The sequence below is a fragment of the Dermacentor silvarum genome, chromosome 3, assembly GCF_013339745.2.
Source record: "Dermacentor silvarum isolate Dsil-2018 chromosome 3, BIME_Dsil_1.4, whole genome shotgun sequence".
Taxonomy (NCBI): Eukaryota; Metazoa; Arthropoda; class Arachnida; order Ixodida; family Ixodidae; genus Dermacentor; species Dermacentor silvarum.
The window spans coordinates 214685639-214712740 of NC_051156.1; the positions used below are offsets into that span (position 1 = coordinate 214685639).

Consider the following 27102-nt stretch of genomic DNA (forward strand, 5'->3'; position numbering starts at 1 on the left):
TTTTTTTAAAAGTTACAGGCCGGGCTTGGTCATGCACAATCAGGCCCGTGGAGTGCTCTACCGTCGGCTTCATAGTTACGTTATACCAAGCATCAATTTCTCGAGAGCGCTGAAAAGAATGATAGTTACAACTCCTTTTATAATAACGTTTACCAGCGTTTTCAATGGACACTATGAAAAAATGTTACTGCGCTTGCGTGAGCAAGTATATTTTGCAATTAAATAACTTCGACCACAAGATAGCAGAACGAACTATTATTTCCATTCAGCAATCGACCCTGCTTTTCCTTTTTGTTTCACCCTTTCTCTCTGTACACCGCGGAGCTTAAAATGAGGAGGGACATTCCCGCAGAAGTTTTTTGCGAAGCTTTCTAGGGGCTCGTGCGCCTTTGCTGGATAAAAACACTCAGAGTGAGAAGAGAGTTTTTGGTTCGGAATATATCCTTGCAGGAAAGCCAACTTACAGATTTTACAAATTGTGAGGCTTCTTCTTTATTCTGGGGTTTTACGTGCCAAAACCAGTTCTGATTATGAGGCACGCCGTAGTGGAGGGCTCCGGATTAATTTCGGCCACCTGGCATTCTTTAACGTGCACTACAACGCAAGCACAAGGGCGTTTTTGCATTTCGCCTCCATCGAAATGCGGCCGCCGCGGCCGGGATTCGATCTGCACGTGTCAAAACCATAACCGGATTATGAGGCACGTTGCAGTCGGAGCCTCCAGATTAATTTTGACACCGTGGTTTTCTTTAACGTGTCCCTAAATCTAATTGCATGAGCGTCTTTTTTTTGTATTTCGCCCCTGTCGAAATGCGGCGACCGCGGTCGGGATGAAACCCGCGACCTCGAGCAATGCCATAGCCGCCAAGCTACCGTGGCAGATACAGAAGTGTTGATTTGACGTGCGACCGCTTCCGTAGTGTCACCGCCTGGACCCTACGGTGCGCTTTAATGCGGCTCTGCTTCAGCACGCCCCGCGTAACTTGACCGCTTGACAAATTTGCCTGGTGTTTACTTTCCAGAAATAGCAGAAACGTGCCGTACCCTTGTATCGGAACTGCGAACTCGTTTCGCGACTGCGTCGGTTCTGCCCTTTCCCTGCCCTCTCTCCCCCACTCATCGTGCCCCTCTGCCTACCTGCTCTCATCAGTTCTATCTAGCTTCCCCCTAGACTTGCACGTAGAAAGCTGCAGTTTCTGCATTGCAAGGTGTTTGCGGGGTGTCATGGATAATTACGCCTGTCAGAAGGCTAATGTGGCGATGCACAGTGAGCTCCAGAGGGCATTGTGCACATTCGACCTGGTGCAAAGGTCCAAACGAGTTTTTGGCGTCGCCTTCCCTCTCTGCCGCGCACCTGTCATGCGTACACACGCTCTGAACCAGTCTCCGACGCGGTGTGCCAGACAGGAGAAAGCTTCGCTTTAAGAAGACGTTCACGTTAGAGATATTTCATTATCTTTCGCAGCATTTGGTGAATAGTTCATCTTGTATTGCACTCATGATAATTTTATTTCCTATCTTCACAGATTTCGCCACACAAACCAGCTGAATACTTGCAGATAACATGCGTGCTCCACTGAGTTGTCATTTTTCTTTTTTTGAGCTCGACGAGAACCATTCTAAAGATAGCGCACGAAAACAGGATTTGTAAGCAATGCACAAAGCGTTCCCACGTGCTTGTGATCTTATGGGGTTATCTAAAAAAAAAAAAAAGTAGCAACCACGGCGGGTTGTCGTTGTGTGCCTTGCGCTCCAATATACTTCAGTTATACGTGCAAATTTGATGAACACTGTACGCCGGGTGAGACGATTCGCTCGAAGTTTCGATACACGTGACCGCTACAAAGGGCCTCGTGGGCGAAAAAGCAATACAATCACAAAAGGGAAAAATTGAATCGCCTTATTTGCATATCGTATCGCATAATCTAAAGAAAATAGCTAGCGGTGGGTACACAAACGTGGTTTTCTGCCTGTGAGCAGTTAACCGGCCTTTGTAAGATTGTCGACGAGTGCACGATAAAAAACAAAAGAAAAAGGGCAGCTTCGGTTCTCTAAGGTGCACCCAAAAGCGACTATGCCAGCCAGGAGGCTATGTACCAGCACGGCGAGTCACCTGCTTGCGTGGCGTCCCTCGAGATGTTCTATTCGAGTTTCGATTCGTCAGGGCTGCTGCAAGTGATACCGGTATACGTCTTGTTTTTTTTTTTCTGCTAGTTGATAATTCACGTTGTCTTTTTAAACGTTTTATTTGATAAACCCCATTTAGTTACTTCGAAAAATCCACAATGCAGCCTTGCCCTATGCTGAAGATTGAACGCGGGCTGAAACCTACAAGGCAGCTTTCGTGCACTGCGAGATGAGCGCACCTGTGAAATTGCCGATGCTTTCCAAATTGAAAAGCATGCTCAGTCATCTGTTAGCCAGCGGTCGATCGTCCTAACTAATCAGAAGTTTTCCTTGATAACGCATAACAACACCTCGCCCTTGTGACAGCTGTTTTGTCACCACACATTTATCAGTCTCTTTTTGTTTTTATTTTGACTTTGTATTTATTGTTCATCGTATCATGTTTCTAATAAACCTTCGCTTAAAAGACAGCGCTCGAGTCCCAGTGTCTTGGTTGTCTTTTTGCTTCGCAAATTATAATTGTGGAAAAAGCTCTTTGTAGACTGTCAAAAAAAAATTTTTTTTTTGAGGTTTACATGCGAAAATCATGATCTTATTATGGGGCGAACCGTAGTGGGGGAGTCAACATTTTCTTTGTTTTGTTTTTTAATACCTAGGGTTTCGCGTGAAATACCTTAGACAGGAGGTGAGAGAGGGGCAGCTCTCTCCCGTTACTTCCTTCATCATGTGTCCCATGTTTTTTCGCGCGGTTCTGCCATAACGCGAAGTCATAATACAAGCTCTCCCAAGCAACCGCGCTGCTGGCGTTCTTTAGCGTGCCCCTAAATGTAAGCACACAAGGGCTTTTACATTTCGGCCCCATCGAAATGCGGCCACCTTCAGGATCAGCAGTGTCGCGGTGGTTGCTACGTAGTAGTGGTCAATGATTGCTATCTTATATAAAATGAGGGAAAGGAAAGAAATCACTGCTGACCGCTCTGTGAGCGCCTAGCTACCTCTGCTGACAACCTGATCAGCAGTCAGCAGTGGCGGTGTGGTCAGGAGAGAAAGAGAGGTAGGATAGGAGAAGAGGATAGACTAAGGGATGAAGGAAACTATTTGCATATTTGTACCTAATGATTCCAACCAGGGAATTTCACCGTGTAGAAAATGTGTCTTGTCTGCAGTCTTTGTTGATGAAAAAGAGCTCGCTAAGGGCATACATTTTGCGCGAACGCGAGTCAACTAAAGGAAAACAGGCGCTTGTTGGCTCTTGGCAGGCAAAAGAAGCTCGCAGGATTTCATTTTTGGCAGTGCAACAATAGCTGCATTGCCATCGCCGGATGTGTTCCAGAGAAGGAAAGAAGGCGGGCCTATTGTGCGCTAATAATACATACAGAGAGCTTTTAGGAAGGAACGCTTCCTTTTTTTTTTTTTTTTTTTTTGGGGGGGGGGGGGGTTGACCGCAGCTGTTGCTTTTTCTGTACTGCACAGAGTTGGTTTGGGTTCACCTCGTGGGTTCACGCCTTAATCCTAAAAAGGGCTCTCTGGTTGTGAAGAACAGGTAAGGTACAATATACATTCATAGGCGAAAGACGACATCCATTTACTCTTCCCGTATGTCACACTCGAGAAGTTTTGACGAATTTCCAGCGCTTAGGAGGAGCCTCCTTTCCGTCCTGGTGTCTCTTTTTTTCCGGGTATTTACTTTTTTCCCCCCTGAGCGCTGGAATACATAAAATGTCAAAAATTCTATCGCCAAGCCCTCTGCCCTAAGTTCGAGAGGTTTTGTCGCGCTCGGTGTTCGCGCTGGATAAGCGAGAGGAAACGACCGCCGTCGCCTTTTGTATCGCCACCCACTCTTCCACCCTTTCTCAGCATTGTCGCCAATCTTCAGTCAACACCGAAACGGGCGGGAGTGTGAACGCGTGGGAGGTGGAGAAGTCACCGTGCTCCCTCAAGGGCTGCAGAAGATGGCGCCAACTCTTCTCCTTCTCCAACCCGAACCACCACACACAAATCACTCCGGCAGCACCGAAGAAGGCCGCATCACGTGCCGGTAAACGCGAGAGGAAAGACGGGTTTCCCACCACGCACCTTGAGGGTCGCACGTGTCAGGTTGATTCTGCCGTCGGTGGAGAGCAAGTGTGTGCGTACTCCCCAAGCCGAAGTTTCGTCGGTAGCCACCCAGTCGATATATATATCGACTGCACAGCGAACACCAAGAGAGGATGGTGTGCTACGTCAAGTGCTCCAAGGGTACGACGACTCCATGCATCTGCCAGGCCGGAGATCTCCCCTCTTGCGAGGAAGGCAGCTCGGAGCCTTCGACGTCTCCCGCAGTCGTCGCTGAATCTCGGTCCACTGGCTCATCCCGGGATAAGTTGTGGACCGCGAGACGGGACTGTTGTGCCGTCATCGCTCTTACGATATTCGTGACGGTGCTGGCCGAATCTGTGATCGCTTTCAGTTGCTGCTCCCCCGCCTTTAAAGCGATCGTTCGCACCGTGGACGACGTCTTCGCTCGCGTCGATTGGGCCGCGGCGTCCGTTCTGGCCGTGGCCCTCGTGGCCTTCCTGGCTGGGCTGTACTACACTCCGGTCGCTTGTTTCACCCGCCGTAAGAACGAGGCCCGTGTTCAAGCCGTCTGAAGGGTAGCGAGTCCGCGCATGCTTCACTGACGTTCTTCACCTCAAGGCGTCTTCGTGATCGACGCTGTGTGTTTTTCATGTCCGGGAGAGTGCCGTCAAGGTGTGTCTGCTAAATAAAGTTCTTGCCAGGAGTTTTGTTTCGCTTGGATGTCTTTGGGAAGCCGACGGCCACGGTGGTCTGCGTTCCCGGGCACTTGAAGCACTTTTGTCATTAACCTCTTAGGCGTTTGTATCGGCGGGATGGGGGATCGTTGGCGTGGTGGGTTATAATGAGGGCGGAAGAAAATAAAATACTGGGAAATGCTTACGTCGACTGTTCTGCAGGCCTATTTGCCAGAAACCAAAGCATGTGTTCAGTCTGCTTTTCTGCGACAGACGCTGTGGCGTCAGGGGTAAATTGAAAGCAGGGCAAGTGCTTAAGTGTAGTGTAGCTAAAGTGTGCGCGGGGGGGATTCGATTATTTTTTTCATTTCTTTTTCGTTTTGCTGTTTCCGCAGTTCACAGCACCTGTTCTCACACAGCGAGGTTTTTGTTCTGTACTCCTGTCAAGCAGTAAAGACCCTTGTAAACTCTAGTAGATGCAAAGCGAAATCAGTTTATGAGGGCGAATTTTCATTGCGTGCATGGTTATTGAGTTGTTGCCTTTGTGATCGCGGTTTTGCTAAAAAAAAAATAGCTAGGTTGGACTGTGTCTTCTTGTAGTACTGCGTGGCGTTCTGGTTTTTCATCTTCATAATGGCACGTGTTAATCGCCAACGAAATAACGCCAACTTGTTTAATGCCGCTTCGATATATTCCCACCTTGACGTCACATACACGCTGCTGAAATAGAGTAACAAAGCTGTGAAAGAAGATAAGATTCCAATAATTTTATTCACAGCTTGGCACAGCACGTGCCACGGCTCTCACCAAAGCCCTTGCTCGCAACGACGGTGTGAGTTTTGTCGACGCCGCCGAATATCCCCACGGTAACCGCTTTGCAGCCGTCACCACACGTGAAGGCTCTCTCCACCATGCTATCAGCCTAGTAACCCCACACGCTGAGGAAGCTGAAGAAGTGGCCATCGCGCTAGCCACACTAGACCCAACATGCCATACCATCGTCTCTGATTCCCGCTCCGCCGTTATCAACTACATCAACGGCCGTATCTCCCACCAAGCCTTGCGCATCTTGCAACAAGCACCCCGCTCAACCGACCATCAGGTTACACTCGTCTGGTTCCCAGCTCATGTAGGCACCGTCCACCCGCACCTCCCCAACCTCAACGAGGTTACCCACTCCCTAGCGCGAGGGCTCGTTTACCGCGCGGGAGACGGAGAGGCTGCCCCCACCGGTAGGGATCGCCTGACACGCTACAATGATGTAGTTAAATCCTTCTACTTAGAGCGTAGGATTTTCCCCGGCCCGCACAGCAAGCCAGGCTACAACTTTCCGCCTGCTACAAACCAACACTTACCCCTCGTTACACCTTTACAACAAGATTTACCCAGACATTTACCCCAATCCCACGTGCCATATCTGCAAGACACAGCCAGCCACACTTACACACATGCTTTGGGACTGCACACAACAATACCTCGACACTAATCCCACGACCCTCTCGTCGAGATGGCACGCTGCCCTGCGTAGCTCCAACCTCGACGACCAACTATGGGCGACCCAGCAAGCCTGCGAGGCGGCGAAGAGGCAACACCTCGACGTCCCCACGTGGGAGGCCTAGGCCCAGCCACCACCTCTTGCTGGTTTTAATAAAGTTTATTCAGTCAGTCAGTCAGCTTGTGTAAACCTAGTTTCCTCGGCATACAAGACGCATATATGTTTGAATTGAATCCTGAGGTTTTACGTGCCAAAACTGCGATTTTATTTTGAGGCACACCGTAGTGGGGACTCACGATTAATTTTGACGACCAGGGAATCTTTAACGTGCCTCCCAATGCATGGGACGCGGGCATTTTTACATTTCGCCCCATCGAATTGCGGCCGGGACTTAATCCCGCGACCTTGTGCTTAGCACCGCAACACTTTAGCCGCTGAGCCACTGCGGTGGGTAAATAGGCGTTTCACTAACGCGTCTGCTTCTCAGTTCCTTGATATGTTCGTTCACGTTAGAGAGAGTGATAAGTGAGATACAGAATGCAGGGAGGTTAACCGGAAGATAGATATCCAGTTTGCTACCCTGCACTGGGGAAGGGATAACGGGAGACAGAAAGATAAAGGCACAACCGCATGCACGCGATTTTCGAGCGACAAGCGACGGCGACGAGCGACAGGTTTTGCCGTCGCGGAGGGCTATCCGTCGCTGTCGCTGGTCGTGTCGCCGGTTTCTGGCCAGCCAGAAAATATCGCTTGTCGCCCGGAAGTCAGCACGACGACATCCGCTGGGGACAGCGATTGCACAACATCAGGGCAGCAATCAGTCTGCCCGCTTCGATCCGAATTCGCTCTTGCAACTTGCTCTCTGCTGTGACAGCAAAAAATAAATACTACAATCAGTCATCGCTTCACCTCATCGCTAGCTGAAGACTAAGTATCGGCGCTCTCTTGTCGTTATTATTGAGATCGGTTGTTTTGTTTTGACGCTGTGAGGCCTGAACCGCCACCGAGAGCCGAGAAAGTGTTTTAAGTTTTACTCAACAGATGTCGCCACGGCACCTTACGCTGGCGGCATGGAACGGAGTTCCTCTGGGGATGATAGCATATTTTAGCTATAGGTTTAGATAAAACATTGACCTTTTGATAAAATTGAGATTTCTTTACGCGCGCAAGATAACATTCGTTCGCACAACAATGTAAACCGTCGCTACTCTTTTTCGCGATGTCGCGTTCATGTGGTTGCTCCACGCCGCGACACGACAGCGCGACAGGGTGTGCCTGTCGCGTCGCTTGTCGCTTTTTAGTGACAACTGCCTACAACTGACACAGCAAGTCAGAAAAAGGAACAAGCCAGCAAACTACCAGATATGCCAAAACGATACTCAGCATTCTTAAATCTTGTCCAAGCCAGCAACAGCAAGCCTTGCTTTTTGATTACTCCACAGAAATGCAATTTCAGTGCAAAAAGCCAATATGAAAACAGCAAACATCCAACATAAGGCTTTGCACAGGTGTAATGACTCGAGGTGAGTTTTCTAGTGTCTATACCACTGGTTATTAGGAAAGAGACGGCATGTGAGGCACAAACAGAGAAAGAGTGATTAAAAAAAAAAAAAACTGAACACCATGCACTGTGGGGACTTAGATTTCCGTGCTGTTTGTTTTGAGAGGGTTGAGCATTCTCACTGCCTCACAAGCCACATCGAATCGTGGCAGAAGTTCGTGCTGCTCCACGGCGGCCCACTTTCCCGGAAAGGACCGCTGGCCCGAACCAAAGCAACTCACCCTGTCAACCCGAGGTAGAGGGTGTGCCGGGGTCAGACTACCGAATAATGCTGGGTTGATGAGTACATGTAAGCTCTGGGATGCGTCAACTGTGGGTGCCAAATGGTCTTCCAATCTGACAACGGCACAAGTTGCGTGCTTGATAACTACTGTCGAATTTGAAATTATTGCCACCACAGTTTTGCCACCCACTTTTCTTTTCCTCTTGCTTCTTGAGGTCCCTGTCGGCTAGAGCACTGTGCGGGTCCGGGCCAAGCCGTCCGTAGCGTTTTTTGGCGGGCTCGGACCGGGCCCGGGCCGGACTCGGGCCCGCTAAGTAAAGGGCCTAAGTAGGGCCTTCGAGAACACGCGAACATTATGCATTGCATGATTCAAGGCATTCTGTGCCAAGCTGAAGTGACACTTGCAAAGTACTTTACCACAGAAAATAGGATAACAGATGAAGTTCTATTTTTTTTTTCTTTTCCACAAAAACGAACATTGTTTCCGTGTCAGGAAATATAAATTATACAAAAGAAAACCGCTCTTCAAACGATTTCGCTGTTACCGTTTTTGCGATTGCAGTATGTCCACTCTCGACACTATTATATTATTCTAGCGCTAACGCAAGGAATGCCTCTTTCTACTTGTGCGTTTATTTTAGGCGTGTGCTCGCGAATTCACCTGTTTATATATATATATATATATATATATATATATATATATATATATATATATATATATACATAATCGCGTGCTAAATGAGCTCGCAGGACCAGATCGTACGATCAAGGTAAATGCGCACCCGCGGAAAAATAACAGCACAAGCTATATGGGCCGGATCACTGATGTTCCCTTGGGAGAAACAAAGATTTCGGTCTTTTATTGCTTATGCACGGCAACTGATTAGACCTCGAGAGGGTGAGGCTGACACATACGGTGCAATCTGTAAGTAAAAATGTGTGTTTTTTTTTTAACTTACAGGCCGGGCTTGGTCATGCACAATCAGGCCCGTGGCAGTGCTCTACCGTCGGCTTCATAGTTACGTTATACCAAGCATCAATTTCTCGAGAGCGCTGAAAATAATAATGATGGTTACAACTCCTTTTATAATAACGTTCACCAGCGTTTCCAATGGACAATATGAAAAAAAAAATGTTACTGCGCATGTGCGAGCAAGTATATCTTGCAATCAAATAACTTGGACCACAGGCTAGCAAAACGCACTATTATTTCCATTCAGCAATCGTCCCTGCTTTTCCTTTTTGTTTCACCCTTTCTCTCTGTACACCGCGGAGCTTAAAATGAGGAGGGACATTCCAGCAGAAGTCTTTTGCAAAGCTTTTTGGGGGCTCGTGCGTCTTTGCTGGATAAAAACACTCAGAGCGAGAAAGGCAGTCTGTTAACGAGAGTTTTTGGTTCGGAATAAATTCTTGCGGGAAAGCTAACTTACAGATTTTACAAATTGTGAGCCTTCTTGTTTATTCTGGGGTTTTACGTGCCAAAACCAGTTCTGATTATGAAGCACGCCGTAGTGGAGGGCTCCGGATTAATTTTGACCACCTGGTGTTCTTTAACGTGCACTACAACGCAAGCACAAGGGCGTTTTTGCATTTCGCCTCCATCGAAATGCGGCCGCCGCGGCCGGGATTCGATCTGTACGTGTCAAAACCACAACCGGATTATGAGGCACGTTGCAGTCGCGAACTCCAGTTTAATTTTGACACCGCGGTGTTCTTTAACGTGTCCTTAAATCTAATTGCACGAGCGTTTTTTTTTTTTTTTTTTTTTTTGTATTTTGCCCCTGTCGAAATGCGGCGACCGCGGTCGGGATGAAACCCGCGACCTCGAGCAATGCCATAGCCGCCAAGCTACCGTGGCAGATAGAGAAGTGTTGATTTGACGTGCGACCGCTTCCGTAGTGTCACCGCCTGGACCCTACGGTGCGCTTTAATGCGGCTCTGCTTCAGCACGCCCCGCGTAACTTGACCGCTTGACAAGTTTGCATGGTGTTTACTTTCCAGAAATAGCAGAAACGTGCCGTACCCTTGTATCGGAACTGCGAACTCGTTTCGCGACTGCGTCGTTTCTGCCCATTCCCTGCCCTCTCTCCCCCACTCATCGTGCCCCTCTGCCTACCTGCTCTCATCACTTCTATCTAGCTTCGCTCTAGACTTGCACGTAGAAAGCTGCAGTTTCTGCATTGCAATGTGTTTGCGGGGTGTCACGGATAATTGCGCCTGTCAGAAGGCTAATGTGGCGATGCACAGTGAGCTCCAGAGGGCATTGTGCACATTCGACGTGGTGCAAAGGTCCAAACGAGTTTCTGGCGTCGCCTTCCCTCTCTGCCGCGCACCTGTCATGCGTACACACGCTCTGAGCCAGTCTCCGACGCGGAGTGCCAGACAGGAGAAAGCTTCGCCTTAAGAAGACGTTCACGTTAGAGATATTTCATTATCTTTCTCAGCATTTGGCGAATAGTTCATCTTGTATTGCACTCATGATAATTTTATTTCCTATCTTCACAGATTTCGCCACACAAACCAGCTGAATACTTGCAGATAACATGCGTGCTCCACTGAGTTGTCATATTTCTTTTTTTTAGCTCGACGAGAACCATTCTAAAGATAGCGCACGAAAGCAGGATTTGTAAGCAATGCACAAAGCGTTCCCACGTCCTTGTGATCTTATGGGGTTATCTAAAAAAAAAAAAAGTTGAGATGGCTTTTTATTAGCTATAATCGCTATCAGTCGGAATAGTTTGCTTATAATCTTTGTACGCGTTGGTTTCCTTTCAGCTTGAGTAAACAGTTCAACGCAGACAAGAGCTAAGAAAAAGTTTTGCTTCGTGTGTTTTTTTTTTTTTTTTTTTTTTTTTTTTTTTTTTACTTGGTGGGATGGGAGGCACGCGACAACTAATCGTCCCGAATAGCTGGAACGTCAGAAAGGCGAAAGGAGGTATTGATGTCAGGACTGTCGCGTGCGTCAGCTTTCTATTGTAGCAGAGCTGACAGCGGGCGTTGCTAATGCCCCTCGCCTAAACTGGCTTTATCCTCGCCCTTCAAGTGACTTTGGTTTGCTTTAGCGTGCGCGAGACTGGGTGCGTTAATTCTCTACGATCATCAATCATCAGGCACTGTTCCCTCGCCTGCACGCATCCCTTCACCTACTGCGACATGCAGCGAAGCCGGCTTGCCCTGTTGCTCATAGCAAGCGTGTAATCCTTTCTTTCCTCTGGAATGCTGCGTCTTCCTTACTGACTCGGTTTGTGTAGCTCGAACTTTTCTGTTCTTCTGGCCGCCCTTCGTCGAAATGATTGACCTACTCGCCGCCCGCCGCAGTTCAAAGAGGAATGTTGGTTGCAGCGGCGTTGGCTTCCCTTACGCTGCTGTAACTCGCAAATTTCGGGTCGTTGGGCGAGAAAAAAAAAAGAAGGCTCGTTTTACTCAGTTACCATTCGTCCCAGCCGTCGCGAGTCGAGCGCTAGATGTATCCGGACACGTTCTTCATCGCCGCCCTGCAAGAGACGGACACCGCGACCGCCAAGCTGCCTCCTCCGGAAGGCGAAGACGACTCGACAACGTCGATGGACGAAACGGGGCCCCCGCCGTACCCGGGGCCGCCGACGCTGGCCTACGGCTTCTTCAGGGTCGTCGACGACAGCATATTCATCGCCACGGGCAACCCGTCACGGACACGTGGCGTCACCGGCGACCACTACGGAGGCTCGCCGACCTCCTCGTCCCGCAGGTCGTCGAGTGCGGCGCTTCACCTGGTGCGAGCCTGCTGGGCGACGCTGTTCATCGCCAGCATGCTGTTCGTAGCGGGCATCGCCACCACGGGTCTGGCCTACGCGAAGGGCGTCGAGTTCCAGTCCAGGCGCCACGGCATGCTCATGATTCTGGCGGCCGCCGTGGTCGTCATGGTCGCCGCGGCGGTCGGCATCTACAGGATAGTGAAGCACGGGAGCACGCTTTCGGGCTGAGTCGGATCACTGCGGCGCGCGCGTCTGGTTCGTGTGGCTTCTGTGGACGAAGATTGCGGTTCGTTGTCTGGTGTGCGTGTGTTTGTGTATGTGTGTGCAAGCGCTCCGAGGACTTCGCTCGGAAAGCCATCGTCGTAGTACAGGGTTTCCGTCGATGAAGTGGCGTGGTCCTGTACACAGTTATCGAAATGTGCTACTTTGTCGATGGAACAACATAGCTACGGCTTTGTTGGTGCTCCGAGACTACATATGTGACTTGAAGAACGAGCGTGTGCTTCGGTCGACGACCGGCTGGACGTTTGCCTCCGATCGGACAATCGCGGTTTCGGTGTGTTGTGTCGGGGAAACTAGGTCTTAAGCGTGGTAATAAAGTCTGTTTTTAGTCAAAACTCTTTCCCTTCTTCTTCAGCGGAACACGCTACTCATCCCCCCTTCTTTTTAAATATATTAAGTAAATATCTTATTTCGCACACAATTCATAAGTTATTGATGAGTATGTTTCCCGTCGCACAAACCTGCGCGAGGTAACGAACAAAAGTACATACAAAGAGCGTGCTCAGGCGTAGACCTTTTTTTCTTTTCGTCGCTATTTGTACTTTCTTTGCCATTGTAAAATTTTTGTCCGGCGTTGTGATTTTGTAGGGTAGACTGGTTGCACGTTTATGTCGCGGCGTCATTACACCTGCGTATCTTTTTATTTATATCTAAAAATAATTACAGGCCTTGCATTAGACAGAGAGGGTAGGGATACGGGCGTCAGTGATATATAAATGATAACAGCAATATTCAAATTTGTAGTATAGGAATATTGGTGCATTACATAATACTTCTAGTAGCATAACTTTGTTCTACAGCTCCCGTGTGTGCTGCTTCTAACCTTCATTTATTATTTTTGGCTGTTAATGTTTGATGAATGACCTTCGGTACATGCGCTAACGGAATAGAGACAATTAGAATAAGAAAATGGGAGTTTCAATGACGCGAGATGTTCAGTTTCTGGCGCAGCGCACACGTGGTACTTGAACTCTAAGGCGGGCTTGTAGGGGTAGGTGATACAACCGTTCATAGCATGCTAGAGAGCAGATTTAAAGAGGAGACCCATCCTGGGGAACATCTACGCTTTTCCTATTCAAATACATCATTTTGACTGCGGCAAACCCCATCAAAGCTGGTGCTATATGGCTGCCAACCGAAGCAATTTTTTTCGCTCCCGTGCAGTAATAAGATACGAGCTCGTAAGCTAAAACGCCATCTTGAAGGGATAGTAAAGGTAGTATTAGGTTGAGCTGTGTTAGGAAATTGCGCGTTTGCGATAGCGATAAAGCCAGTCTTGATGTTAGAGGAGGCTTAATAAGCCAGAAAAGACGCGATACCAGTTCGCCGTGACGTCATGCATTTGGATGGTGTCTGCTCGAGGCTAGTTATTTTATTATTATTTTTTTTACCCGTGAGAATGGTCTACATTGTATTCTGAAGGTGGCAAAGACTGAAATTGGACAGATATTCTTGCGCCAGAATGGCCGTAACATGTAAATATACTTCGAAATGTATGACGTCACAGCGACGCGCCGGTACTGCTAAGGTTTCAGCGCAGAATTTTTAAGGAATGTTCAAGGTCCGACTACTTTTCTGTTCAAATCATGAAGTTCTTATCGTGAAATAACAAGAATGGGTTTGAAAGCATATTTCATCATTCTAAATTGATAAAGATCAAGAGCGGAGTTCTTATCAACCAAATGCTTTGTTTCTGGAAAGGCCGTTTGTTGTGATGTGCTTTCGTATTTTGCCCTTTGTTTATCTGTTTCTTCTCTTTCTATATTTGTGTTTTTTACATAAGTTTACATGATTAATAACAACAATAATAAAGACATGCGGAAGGCGCACAATATTAATGACATAAAAAGATAATCACCATCATGACAATATATAATCTTTTGCTTTTGCCATATCCGCGACACGAAGGGACTGGAAACTGACGCATGCGTCTCCAAATTGTCTAGATATTGAAGGCTATCAAATGTCTCGCGGACAGCTGTTGACGGTACTTTCTTATTCGACCGCTTTCAAAGATAGGAACACTGCGGCACCTTTGACAGTTGGCTGATGCAGGGGGTCGTTGCGCTACTGAGCTCGAGATCGTGTGTATGATCGCGGCGGCGGCAATTCGATGGGGGCTAAAAAAACGAAAAAAAAAAAAAAAAACGCACAACCACTTGTGCACTTACATTTAGGTGCACGTCGGGGAACCCCAGGTGGTCAAAATCAACTCGGAGTCCTCCACTACGACGTGCCTCATAATCACATGTTGTTTGTGGTGCGCAAAACACTGTAATTTAATTTTTCATATACGGAGATAATTTTAGTGAAGCAGCATGTTTCACGTCCACGTGAATACGACAGCGGCGCGTTGCATCCGTGTAAGCGGCGGTAATGCGCTGAATTGAATTCTGGGGTGATACGTGCCAAAACCACGATTTGGTTATGAGGCACGCCGTAGTGGGGGACTCCGGAATATATTATACCACCTGGATATCATTAACATGCCCCCCAATGCATGGGATACGGGCGTTTTCGCTTTTCGCCCCCATCGAAATGCCGCCGGGATTCGATCCAGCGACCTCGTGCTTAGCAGCGCAACGCCATAGCCGCTAAACCACCACGGCGGGCGCTAATGCACTGCGAAATAGATTGAGGCGCGGTGCTTGTATAAGTGTGTCGCATCAAAGGACTCGCCGGAAACAAGTTCCGGCTTGTTTCGGACGAACGGGGACGCGCCACGTGTGAACTCTGCGTGATGTTACGGTGATGCGCTGTGAAGTTTGAGACACTGCTTTCGCATACATGCAAACACAGTTGTTGAAACGTCTTCCCAGGAGGCTCGGAGTATACGAGCGATTGCACGAGATCAAACTCGTGCAGTACGCGGGCGACATTAAAGAAAACGACGATCCTGTGTCTTGTAACAGGTGCCTCCCTGCTCAAATCGTACTTATATCTGCTCTTATTGTGCGCTCTTGTGCACAGCATGGTCATTATTTGCTTTTATATAAAAAAAACGCCGTAATGATTTCGGACCTGAAAATGATTGGGACTGTTTGGCATCGTCATCGTGCCCGTAACCGTGCAAATATACAGCTTTGTGCTTAAATGCTGCTTTTTTTATTGTTACTGCGATAAATAGAAGCCTGGGTGAAGCAACATGCATGGCTAATACGCTGTCACTCACAGTGACGGAGCTCGTTAACTGATCTTTGTATCTGTTAATCTTTAACAGAGCGTTAAGAAAAAAAAAAAAAAGCCGAATAGACATGCGTAAGAACGATGAAGTATAGTGCATGCAGTATGATCCACACTAACGCGGCGACGGTGCTGCCACTTATATCTCCATCTCGCAGCGAAAGCTGACGTCACCGGAATTCACCATGAGCTATGCTTCGTTAGGGTAAACACGAAACAGCCTCTCGGATCAGACCGCAGTCTCTTAGATAGGAGGCTATGATCAGAGACATCTGCTTGCCACACTTTTCTCTCAAACAACGTCACGATGACTCTCTGCGATGTCGTTCCAAGCGTACTGCGCCTGCGTGCAATGATCATCGCTGCCTGACGTTCGCAGTCTTCTTATCCACGCAGTTCTTTCAAAGGCACGTCGTAACGATCGCGACAAATGAATAAAAAGACGCGACCGCGTTTAATCTCTACCTTACGAGGCACGCCGAGGAATGTCAACGTGCAGTTCAGTGGTTGCCCATCACTTCAGGGCAAAGCGCGGCCGCACGCACTCATCGCCACCTCTAGAGCCACTGGCCAACGCTCTTCCCGGCCAACCACGCAAAACCGCCCGTCCGGCCACGTCTGCCGCAACAACGCCAGCAACCATGGCGTCCAACCCCAATGCACGGGCTTCGCAGCAGGCCTACGGCAACCGAGGATACGCGGCGTCGGCAGCGAGTAGCGGAGGATCGGTCGAATCTCTCGCGGAAAGTACTACGCCGCCGCGAGAGCGTCGTTCGTGGCGGGACGGTTCCTACGACTCGGAGACGGCCTCGTCGTCGGACAGCAACGGCAGCAGCAGGATCTGCGGCCCGAGCAACTGCGTTCGGCAAGGGCCACCCGCTCGTGGGAGATGGTTCGTCGACGACGAGAATATGCCCCTCGTGTATTCCATGACCTCGCGCGGTTACCGTCACCCGTGCGGTCTGTCGTTGTCCGCGTCTATCCTGGGCCTCCTGTGGATTATGGGACTCAGTGCCGTGCTCTTGCTTCGCTTCCTGCCTCCGTCGCCCAAGGGCACCAGGACTCGCGAGTGGCGGGAAGGCGCGGTGGCGGCTATGGGACTCGGCCTGTTGTTCCTCGCCTTCACGTCCGCCTTTTACGTGCTGTACTACTGTTTGTGCGTGCGCCGTCGAATTCCCTACGTCGACTCGGACGAGCCTTCCATTTGAGAGCAGAGATGATGTGAGCACGATTTTATACCTTTAGACACGCGCAAGAGCCTCGACTGAATGCGTGATAGATTTTTTTTTTCTTTTGCTCGGGCTTTGACGCACGCAATGGGATGAAAGCTGAATGTGGACAATTTTATTCACGCTGTCGTTTTGGACCATACAGGCCTCGTCTGAAAATAATTACCGCGTGAGTGACCCGACTGGTAAGTGGGGGAAAAAAAAAGAATAAACCCCATACCCCACTGTCTGACTGCGTACTGTGTTTCTGTGGTTCTTCGGAGGCTTCATTGCCGCCCTCGGTCAGCCAAGGTGTTGGCCCTGGCTGTTGCTATTGGGTCTAGAGCACACATCAGAGCTCTATAGTGATTACTTGGGTCTATGAGCGAGCGCCCTCTTAGACAGCGACGGCATCGCGCGTTTAGGGTGGAACTCTTCGCTGTCAGAAAGGCCCACCTCCGATGGTGCGATCCCGCCATCGGGCTGGCAACGTCGGGGCTCGCCTTTCTGACGGCGACCGACGTTCGCTCCCGCCATCATACACTCGCTTCCTCTATTTTGTGTGTGAGATATTTTGCAAGACGCCAGCAGTAGTATAGCAGCCACGGCCAGCAAATGCCGGGAGTGGGCGTTATAAGAACGCTTCGGTTAAAGATTGGGCACCAAACACGGAGGACCCATCCGTGGTGGCTTGGCGACACAAACAGGCTGCGCAGGCTTGGAAACCGTAGCGCGCCGACTTCCGCCAATGCCCTGCTGCTATTGGTGTCACCATAGTTTCACACAATGATTACTAGAGGGAAATCTGTCGCTGCGGTCGTTATCAATCATGGGAATGATGGGTAGTATTTATTTATTAAACCTACTTTCAAGGCCTAGTAGGCACAACAGAAAGGGGTAGTGAAACTATACAATATTTGCAGTAAAGGACAAGAATTAAAAAAAAAAAAACTATAAGGAACTTTGAACGGCGATCTTAAAGTTAGTGGTGTCACAAATGGAGACTGTGGAGGCAGGAAGGCGGTTCCATTCATTGGCAGTCCTTGGCAAAAAGGAAGAATGGTACAAATAAGTTCGACAAGATGGCACTTCAATTATGTTGATGGTCGATGTGAATGTAACTGGTTTGGTGAAAATGCCTTCTTTAAGAGAAGGGTTGAGGTAATATACTTTATGAAAAAGACAGACGAGAGTACTTGCCACGTAACGAGAGTTCAGGCAGATCCAGTCTCCTTTTCATTACTCTATGACGTGAGTAGTTTGAGAGAATAAAACGGGCGGCGTGGCTCTGAATGCTTTCGAGGGAAATGACGAGACAGGTATGAGCAGGGTCCCATATGGCACAAGCATATTCTAATTTTGGACGGGCGAGTGCTTTATATAGAGTATATTTATAAGCTTTAGTGAGGTGGGTGCTGATGCAAAGTCTCAAATAACTAATCGCTCGGTTAGCATTGTTAGTGACATATTCAACATGCATGTTCCATGAAAGGTTGTTTGTGATAGATATACAGGCCAAGATACTTATAGGAGTTAACAACCGACAGGGCAGTACCATTAATAGAATATGGGAATATATCTGAAGGGAGAGGAGACGCGCATACCTTTGTATTTAGTTGTGTTCAGCTGCATTCGCCATTGTTGCGCCAGTTGGATACACTATCCATGTCATCCTGTAGCTTACCAGAATTGCTAAGGTTAGTTGTATTGCGATAGATACATGGATTTGTCTGATCTTCGTTCTTGGGGCTTCAGACGTTCTTGTGGCGTCGCTCATTACGCTTTACCTGGGCCTAAACTTTCAAAACAACCAATATTTTGTTTAATGCAGAAGGTTACAAGACTCTGCAAGCGGGCATATTCGCTGCGTCCGTGGCGTGATGATTTCAAAACCGGGCTTCTATGCTAGAGGTTCTGTGTTCAAATCCTGTCGTCGTCCAAATTTAATGTTTATTTCGTTATTTATTACGCAGTACTTTCTTAAAAGGAATCACTTTGTAATGTCACGGAAGCCATCTAAAGCCATAAGGACGAAGTCTAGCTGAATCCATGTACTACCCATTTGTTCCCATGCTGACTGAACTGCCCTGCTTGCAGCTTTCCTATAAAGTCCCTATATAAGAAAAGTACCGCCATCCTTTGATCAACGCCGCTTCGCTCTCTCCTGTATCTCCGATTGGACGATGACAGCGCGCGCTTTGACTTCTTTATATATATATTTTTCCCGCCTCAGAGCCATGTTGAAAGTCCTCTGCGCAGCCGCAGTTGCCGGCGGCGGCGGCGGCGGCGGCGGCGCGCGCTCAGCCTGAAAGTTTCAACGTGGACTTTCTAGGGCCGCCACCGTCGACTTCCTTTCGCAAGCAAAACATAAAGAAAAATGCACGCGCTTCAGGAGAGGAGACGACTGGAGGAAAGAGTAGATGGCGGTACTTTACTCTCGTAGACACTATAGAGGACATATGTAAGTGCTTTTAGAGCTCATTACGCCTTGTCCAAATGGCGCGAGCAGCGTATACGGAGCTTGTACTAAAAGCAGTGCTATAAATGTATTCCAAGCTGTCCGAACTTTCCGCTTTTGAATTAAATCGGGATCAGTGTGCTCTGCGTTCTTTATTTGGCAAACATTTTGAACCAGCGGCTTGTCATATTTCTGACTTTGTGACCGAGGAACTTTACTATCTAATTGTTTATCTTCAGCGTAATCACTCGCGGGTGTGCTCTGCTGCGATAAATTTGTTCTTGCTGCGCACAAAGGCTTGGAATTTAAATGTTCTGTACTTTGCGGTACCTCGTAGCATGGTCCCAAGGGACTATGCTCGTAGCAAAGACGTATTATCGCTAGTCCCTCGCTTTGCGGACCCTCACGAAACATTCAGCTTCCAACATATTCGTGTCTTGTCGGTGTAGTCGCCGTCACTCATGCTTCGGCACATTGATTCAAGTGTGCGCCTATTCACTCACACGTTGGCGATAGGGTGGGTGTAAGTTTTCGTTCGAGTAAGGGTGGATGTGTGTAGATAACGTGCGGGAAACTTACTATGCCAGTAAGTGGCACTACTTCATTTTGTAACGAGCGGTACTCACTCCCAAGTGCCGACGTTCCGGAGTTGAAGTCCTTTCTTTGGAGGTTAGCTATGCAGCGCAGGCGAATGAATTATATTTTTTTATCTATGAGGAAAGCCGTTGGCGGTACTTTACTCTCGTAGACACTATAGCGCCACGCTTCCCTCTACTAATTGTGTATGAAGCTTTGTAGGTGTCACCGCATGACGTCAAGGGAGAGTGCAATGTAGAGCCGCGATGATTTGAGTGGAGGCTAGCTCTCGTTTTGATCTGAACAACTTGCGTTTGCGTGGGTCAACTTTCATTTTTTTTTCTCTCTGTTCGATGACATGCTAAAATAGGCCTGGAGCAAATTATGATGACCCGAGAAAAACGTTCCAGGGCTCCTTTACTTTTACAGGGCCACTATAGATAAAAATGATCTTATCTGTGTTATAAATTATCCTTCCACAGTACCAAAATAATAAAAAAAAAGCCACCCTTACCGCGAAACGGCGCTTGAGACGCAAAACCCGAAGACAGGTGGCACCGCTTGGAAATTACAGCACCTGTTCGGTGTGACGTCACAAATTTTGATGCGGTTTGCTCATGTGTATCTTTTTTTATCTTTTATAGTTAAATTTTGATCTGTAAAAACGGACTACATTGTTTTCTCAAAGAGCCGAAGATCGAACTTAGGTTGTTTCAAGAACTTTTACTGAATCCCAACGGCCGAAATGCGGGGGCTTTCCAATCTGTGACGTCACACTGACCGTACTTTTACAGGCGATGAGAGTTATGACTTGATAAATTGTTAAGCAAAAGAAACCGACGATGGAGAACACGTTTCTGTGTAGCATGAAATTTCCGCTGAGCCAACAATAGAGAGGGAGAGAGAGAGAGAACGGAAAAAGAAGGCCGGGACTGAGTATCGGAAGGGCAGTCGTGAACATGACCAGCGTGGCATGTCTGTCCGTGCCGGACTATAACAGACTAAGGAATTTATAAACTGTTCACAAATACTGAAGTAGGAAAAATTATGCAGATCCTGTGTACTGTGGGAATCGAACTTTTACGAAGCATATTGTAGGCATACAGCTGGCTATGGCGCCGACCCTGCGGCGGTGCGCCTCGGCCAGCGCCGACTCTCTCGATGAGTTCGAGCAGGTGCTCGTTGTGGAGCTCGAACTTGCTGAGGCTGAGAAAGAGCGCTCGATCATTGCGAACACGCTCCCCTTCATCTGCGCCCAGTAGTACTCCTTCGAGCTGCTCAAGCGAACCGTTGAGGAACGCGGAGTCCGAGTTCACGCACTTCTCGACAAAGCTGTGTCCTCCAAGAGCTTTTTTGAGAGTGTCGTAAAGCCAGGGTTGTCGGTCCTAATGTCCCTCCATACTACTACATCGCGCTGTCAAAAAAAAGGCGTAATCTGATGAAGGGGCTTTAGGCGGTCCGATTCGCTGTGATGACGCTATACCATGCTGGAGCACGGCGCAGTGTTGTCGTGCTCAGAATCCATGTGCAGCACGAAAGAGCAGGTCTCGGTGCTTGATTAAGCGGCCAGATAACGACTAGAAGGGCTATGAAAGTCCGTTGCGAGCGTGGGGAGGGACGAAGAGGCGGCGCGTTGCTGTCCGGCGATCGGAAATTAGCGCTCGTGAGAAACTGCCTTTTCAATCGCTGTTCGTACGGAGGCAACCACCACCTCGTGTTCGTTAGGCGAGATGCCCGGATCTTGCGCGCGCCGCCTGGCTCGAGCAGAGGCAGTACGCGGGAATCGGAGGTGAGAGCCGGATGTCGAAGCTCGAATGACGCTGCAGCAACCACGACGGATGCATCGCGAACTCGAGCATATACCCAGCGGCTCAAGTTGGCAGGCACCGCCAGCACCGCGGCGTATAGGAGGCTAGATCATCGTCATCATCAGCCTACATTCTAGGTCCGCTGCAGGACGAAGGCCTCTCCCTGCGATCTCGAGTTGCCCCTGTCTTGCGCTAGCTGATTCCAACTTGCGCCTGCAAATTTCCTAACTTCATCACCCCACCTAGTTTTCTGCCGTCCTCGACTGCGCTTCCCTTCTCTTGGTATCCATTCTGTAACTCTAATATGGTCCACCGGTTATCCACGCTACGCGTGAATAGGACAAGAATCTGGCGCATGTGAGGTCACGTGAACAGGCCCTGTAGGAACCAAAGACTGCGGGCACGAAGCTTGCGCAGTTTAAAATGGCCCAAGGACGCGAAAGTATTTTGAAATCTGTGACATCACACTGACGTACAGGCACCACAGTCGCGGCGTTAGAAAAGAAATAAATAAAGGAGAAGAAAGTGGAAGTTTGGCTTTCAACATTGTCTTCTAGTAATCAACCTCTTACCGCAAAACCAACGATAATAGAGTTTTGAAAGAATAGTTTTCGGATTTGAACCCCACAATTTCTTTCTTTTCTTCTTTTCCTAAATTTCTTTTTGCTTTTTTTCAGACGGAGAAACCAATTTTCTCGTGCAGTGTCGTGATTATTATTTTTTTTTTCTGTCTCTCCAGGGTCTGAATAGCGTGGACGTTCGGGACCTGCTGAAATCGGCTGGTGATTCGTACGGCTGCCACAGCGTGGTCCAGTCCGAGCTTCGCGTCTTGAGGACGCTGAAGTATCGCCTCCTACCGCCGACTCCTCTCGTGTACGCTGAGGTGCTGCTCGAAGTCATAGGTGATGATGTGCCCCTGCCGTGCTCTTTCGGAACTGTTCTTTTCTTTCGACTTCTTTTTCAGTCAATCAGGCAGGATTGGTTCCGTCCACTGAGTCTTTGGAGATGCCGAGTAAGGCTCTAAAGACAGTGGTGAATGCAGTCGCTCGAAGAGCTTCGAGCCCCTATTTACATGAATACAGGCAGCAACGCAGGTGACATTTCGGTTTAGAGCGTTTGCCATGACAAAAGAACTTTTGCGCAGTGCTGGAGTGCATAAATTTACGATATCGTTTCTCTCCAGTCACGAATTATGGTACGAACTTTTTTAAGGCCTCCAAATTTATGTTTTTTTTTTCTTTAAACATGGCATCAACATTCCAGAATAACAAAGTGTTGTAGCTGTAGGCCTGAATATTTAAGCCACGTCGGACCTGTCATCATAATCTTAAATAAATAACCGATTACGGATATTCCTATAGATGGTACATTATATCACGAAAATAAGTGAAATATTTGTTATAAATATATCTGCGGGTTATTATTGAGTTGAGCGGCATGGCGATGCAAGAAAGAACAGTAATTTACAGTAGAGATACCGAGTAACTTGTCAACCTTGTCGTCAAACAAGCTTGTGCACCTCTTCAAATACCATTGTCTTGCAATAATCTCCGTACTAAACTGACTTACGATGTTGTTTTTTTTTGTTATAAGGATGTCACGCTTGCGTTCAGCGCTTATGTTCAAGATTGATACTCTGTTCTGAATATTCAAAAGTAAGTTGCGTGTCCTTATGGAGATACTGTGACTAAAAGGGATGTGCGTGTATAATACATCAGTGTTATATTGAAATGGTGTTACAACAAACAGTAGGACATAGGTTCTATTTATGTGCAGTGCTTTTCAGATAACACACGCTGAGGGAATTCTTACACCAATTCGGTATTTGCGAAGGACGCTGTTGTTTGTCGACCATTTTCAAGTATAGAGCACACGGCCAAGTTGGACACATATTTATCGCGAACTGCCTAGTATTAACACAGTAAAGTTGCGACGCTTGACCTAAGAATACGACAACGCGATGAATATTCAGGACTGATGACGATCGTATGACGGCAATCGGCGGACGATAACTGTATGACAACGCGCATGATGACAACCGGGTGACGAAGCTGGCTGTTAGGGCGCATTTTAACCCGGAATTTCAGTTTGAAATCGCTGTCTCACGCGATAAGAAGTAGCGGCGAACCGCCGAGACGCACGCGCAAGAACACGTCGCATGGCGGCCATGGTGTATTTCCTGACTAGCAATAGTTTCTGGTGCTTACAGTAAAAAAAAGTTATGCGATTATGCTACATATGCTATGCCACTATGCGACTCTGAGCTTCACGAAGTACTCCGGCTGCGAACCCGACGGAGGCGGGTCGAATCGGCTTGTCCGGATGAAAACCACTCGCCAGGTTCGCGTAAACGCTAGCAGGTCGGACTGAGCGAACGTCGGGGTGAGTTCATTCACGTAATTGGTTGGTCTATTTGGTGTTGAAGCACCTTGTGTGAAAGCGCGAAACGTTTGACAGCGAGACAGGAACACAAATACTCGAGCGCTATAGCTTGCAACTGCTTCGCGCTTTCACGGGAGCTAGTTCGGTCAACCCGGCGGAGGCAGGCCTAGACAACTTGACGAAGCGTTTACATCGAGCTGTCCGTCGAGCTGTCCACCGAGCTGTCTATCGAGCTGTCTATCGAGCTGTCTATTGAGCTGTCCATCCAGCTCCGCATCGTCACCATGTTTTCATTATACTACCACCTATCATCGACAACAAAAGTACAACACACATTAAGAAAAAAAAAAAAAAAAAAAAAAAAAACTCGTCGTCCTTACCCCTACTCTTTCATCACTCTCCATCGTCAATCTGAAGGAACCAAGATGGCTCCGAAATGCCCTCGCAGCCCGTCCCCGTTGCAAATGTTAGGTGCAATGAAGCGCCTGCTAGCGCGTATTAGCTTCTGGAGAGTCCTGTTGCTTATAGAGACATTTTGTAGCCCCGCCCTTGACGCTTCATTACTTCTGCTTTGATTGCACTGTCGCGAAATATGTGCCTAATGAGGAAAAAGTAAACGTGTCAGCGATCAGTGAAGTAATGGATTTGTCCTCGAATAGTTTAGGCGACTCTACGTATAGCACACGAGGACACAAAAATTAGAGATGGAGACAGACACGTATATTTTACTTTCAACTGATAATAGTGCAATTGATGGTTTCGACACACACATTTCACCAAGCCTATAGCCATCAGTTCAGCTTCAATAAATTCTGTGATTATTTGGGCCACGAATCTTCTCGGCATTCATTGTTTTATTAAAAAAAAAAAAAACGGTTGACAGCCGCACAGTCGGCAAAGAAGGTCAAAACTCTGTTTTTCCTGTCAGTGGCGGGTTTCTTGACTAATTGCAGAGTGTGGCTGTCAATTATTTTTGACAGCACAGTGATTGTCAGGAAGAACCGCAACCAGCTAGTCCGAAAGATTATTGAAGCTGAACTGTAGCTTCAAGTAACTTGAATTTTGGAGATGAGATGTGGATGGCGATTAACGTGAGCTGCTGATTTACACAAGGTTTCTCGTGAACAAATGTTCAGCTGAGAGTCGGCGCTACGTGCGTGTCCTCCGTTTTTTTTTTTTTTTTTTTTTGTGTGTGTGTGTGTGCTATGCATAGGAGGTTAAGACGTATCAACTCGCCCTAAACGCGACATTCAGCAGATAAATTGATGACACGGGGCCATAGGAATGCAATTAAGACAAGGACATCGCCGAATCCTTGTCTTGCCTGCATATAACGAACGAAGCTTCAGACAACAGGTGCCGTGACCAAAGGTGTACAGGAAATGACAAATGACATATTCGCTGTCAAGCTTTTTATTTGAATGCATTGAACTACTGAGACGAACCACTCTGTCTCACAGTTAACAACACTGTTGTTTCGCGCAGCTTAACAGCTTCAAAAAACAAAAAAAAAAAAAAAAAGTCTCGCTTTACTTTCACGTCCAGTCTGAGATGGCTACGCAGGAACGACAGAGAGAGACGAAAAAAAAAAAAAAAATCACATAGTAGATTCAGCTTCTTGCGTGCTCCCGGGCCACGACACAGAAACATGAGCCACTTATTCTCTCTGTTCAGGCGGGGTCTCGAGCCACTTTCGGACTCCCTCTTTCAGTTTCTGCAGCCGCTTGAGCAACGTCTCGTACTGGTACAGGCCCCTCCTGGCGCCGAACGGGTCGAACATGCGCGCACCTGTGAGATCCATGTTTGACTTGACCACCTGCTCGTACTTGTCGTAGTAGTCCGGGAAGGCGTTCAGCATCACCCCCCTCAGGGTCGGCGGGCACAGCGAGCGTCCATCGAGGCAGGCCTCGACGGCGTCGCACACGGCCACGCGGATCGTCTCGTGCTGCACGATGAGGTTGTAGCGCTTCGAGTCGCCCAGCCGCCTCTCGGTCTCGAAGCCCGGCTCGTTGTAGTACGGGTTCTCCGTCAGCAGGGACTGTATGGAGATGAGCACGCTCGCGATGCACTGCGCGGGGCTCCAGGCGGGCCCATCCCAGGTGCCCAGTATGCTGAGGCACACCTTGCCGTTCTCGTAGAGGTTCGGGTTGAAGCGCACGCGGCCGGCGTCGGTGGTCATGAGGCGCACGCGCGGAGGCTGGATCGGGTAGTCGGGCGGGCACTGTATCAGGAAGTGGAAGAAGCCGCCCTCGTAGGGCGTGTCGGCGGGACCCAGCAGCAGGGCGTGGATCTTGGTGATGTTGTGCTCCTCGGGAGCGATGTACACGCCCGGCGGCGGCTCGGCGTAGATGTCCATGATGTCGCGCTTGGTCCGCATGCGGCACTGAGGCGACGACTCCTCGTGCTCGAACGAGATGGGGTCCCAGAAGTTCAGGTTGAGCATCGAGAACTTGTTCTCCAACGCGCCACCGGTCGGGGTGCCGGGTTTGGTGCCGGGCTTGGTGCCGGGTTTGGTGCCGGGCTTGGTGCCGGGCTTGGTGCCGGGTTTGGTGCCGGGCTTGGCGCCTGGTTTGGTGCCTGGCTTGGTGCCGGTCGCGGCGCTTAACGTGAATCCAGACGCCGCGTTCGACGATGCGGCAGGAGGGACGCCAAACAAGAAGACAGGCGTGGTGGTGGCGGGCGCGGCGCCTAACGTGAAGCCAGACGCGGTGTTGGATGCGGTGGCGCCGGACGCGGCGACGCTGGCGACGGTTGCGCTGGCGGTGACGATCGCTTTCTGAGGCGGCCCCGGCGTGGCCATCTCGCAGCTGGTAGTAGTAGCGTGCGACCTCTCCCTTTCTCTTTCTCGCTCGCCGCGGCACACGGAAATCGCGCGACTTTCGCTGGCCGGCAGTTCGAAACGTGAGCCGGTCCTTGCAGCGGAAGACGAGTGGCTCCTCCTTTTTCTCTTTCACTCGCGATGCCGTTCACGTGACTGCGAACGAGAAGCGGCGGCGGCGGCGGGTCGCCGATACCACGACTCTTTCATGTTTGCATAGTCGCTTATTTATTTATTTGTTTGTTGTTTGTTTTATCTCATCGTACAGCATGTAAATAGTTTCATTTCTCGTACCCTATCCTCTCTCCCTCCCGTTAAATGCACCCCCACTGCTGACCGTCGTCCAGGCGTCAACAAATGTAGCGGGAAATTTACTGTGCGGTCAGCAGGGATTTCCTTACTTTCCTTCACTTTAATGTGAAATGAGCGCTTACTACTTGGGGCGCGTTACGACATCAAAGGTAAAGCTGATCGAAATGGTTTGAAAGAGTCGCATTCTCGGTTTTCGAAAGTAA

The 27102-nt window shown here is 48.8% G+C and overlaps 2 protein-coding genes across 2 annotated transcripts in view; one reads left to right on the forward strand and one right to left on the reverse strand.

The window, feature by feature from the left end:
* LOC119446646 (cyclin N-terminal domain-containing protein 1) overlaps positions 1-27102 on the forward strand; it is a 147014-nt gene that overhangs the window by 108028 nt on the left and 11884 nt on the right. Inside the window, exon 4 of the mRNA XM_037711136.2 lies at positions 22127-22289. Within this exon, the coding sequence (XP_037567064.1) occupies positions 22127-22289 (163 nt within the window). The remainder of the gene's footprint in view (positions 1-22126; positions 22290-27102) is intronic.
* Positions 25167-26609, reverse strand: LOC119446648 (ubiquitin-conjugating enzyme E2 Z). The gene has a single exon (XM_037711138.2). The coding sequence runs from the start codon at positions 26567-26569 to the stop codon at positions 25427-25429; it is 1143 nt and encodes a 380-aa protein (XP_037567066.2). The 5' UTR covers positions 26570-26609; the 3' UTR covers positions 25167-25426.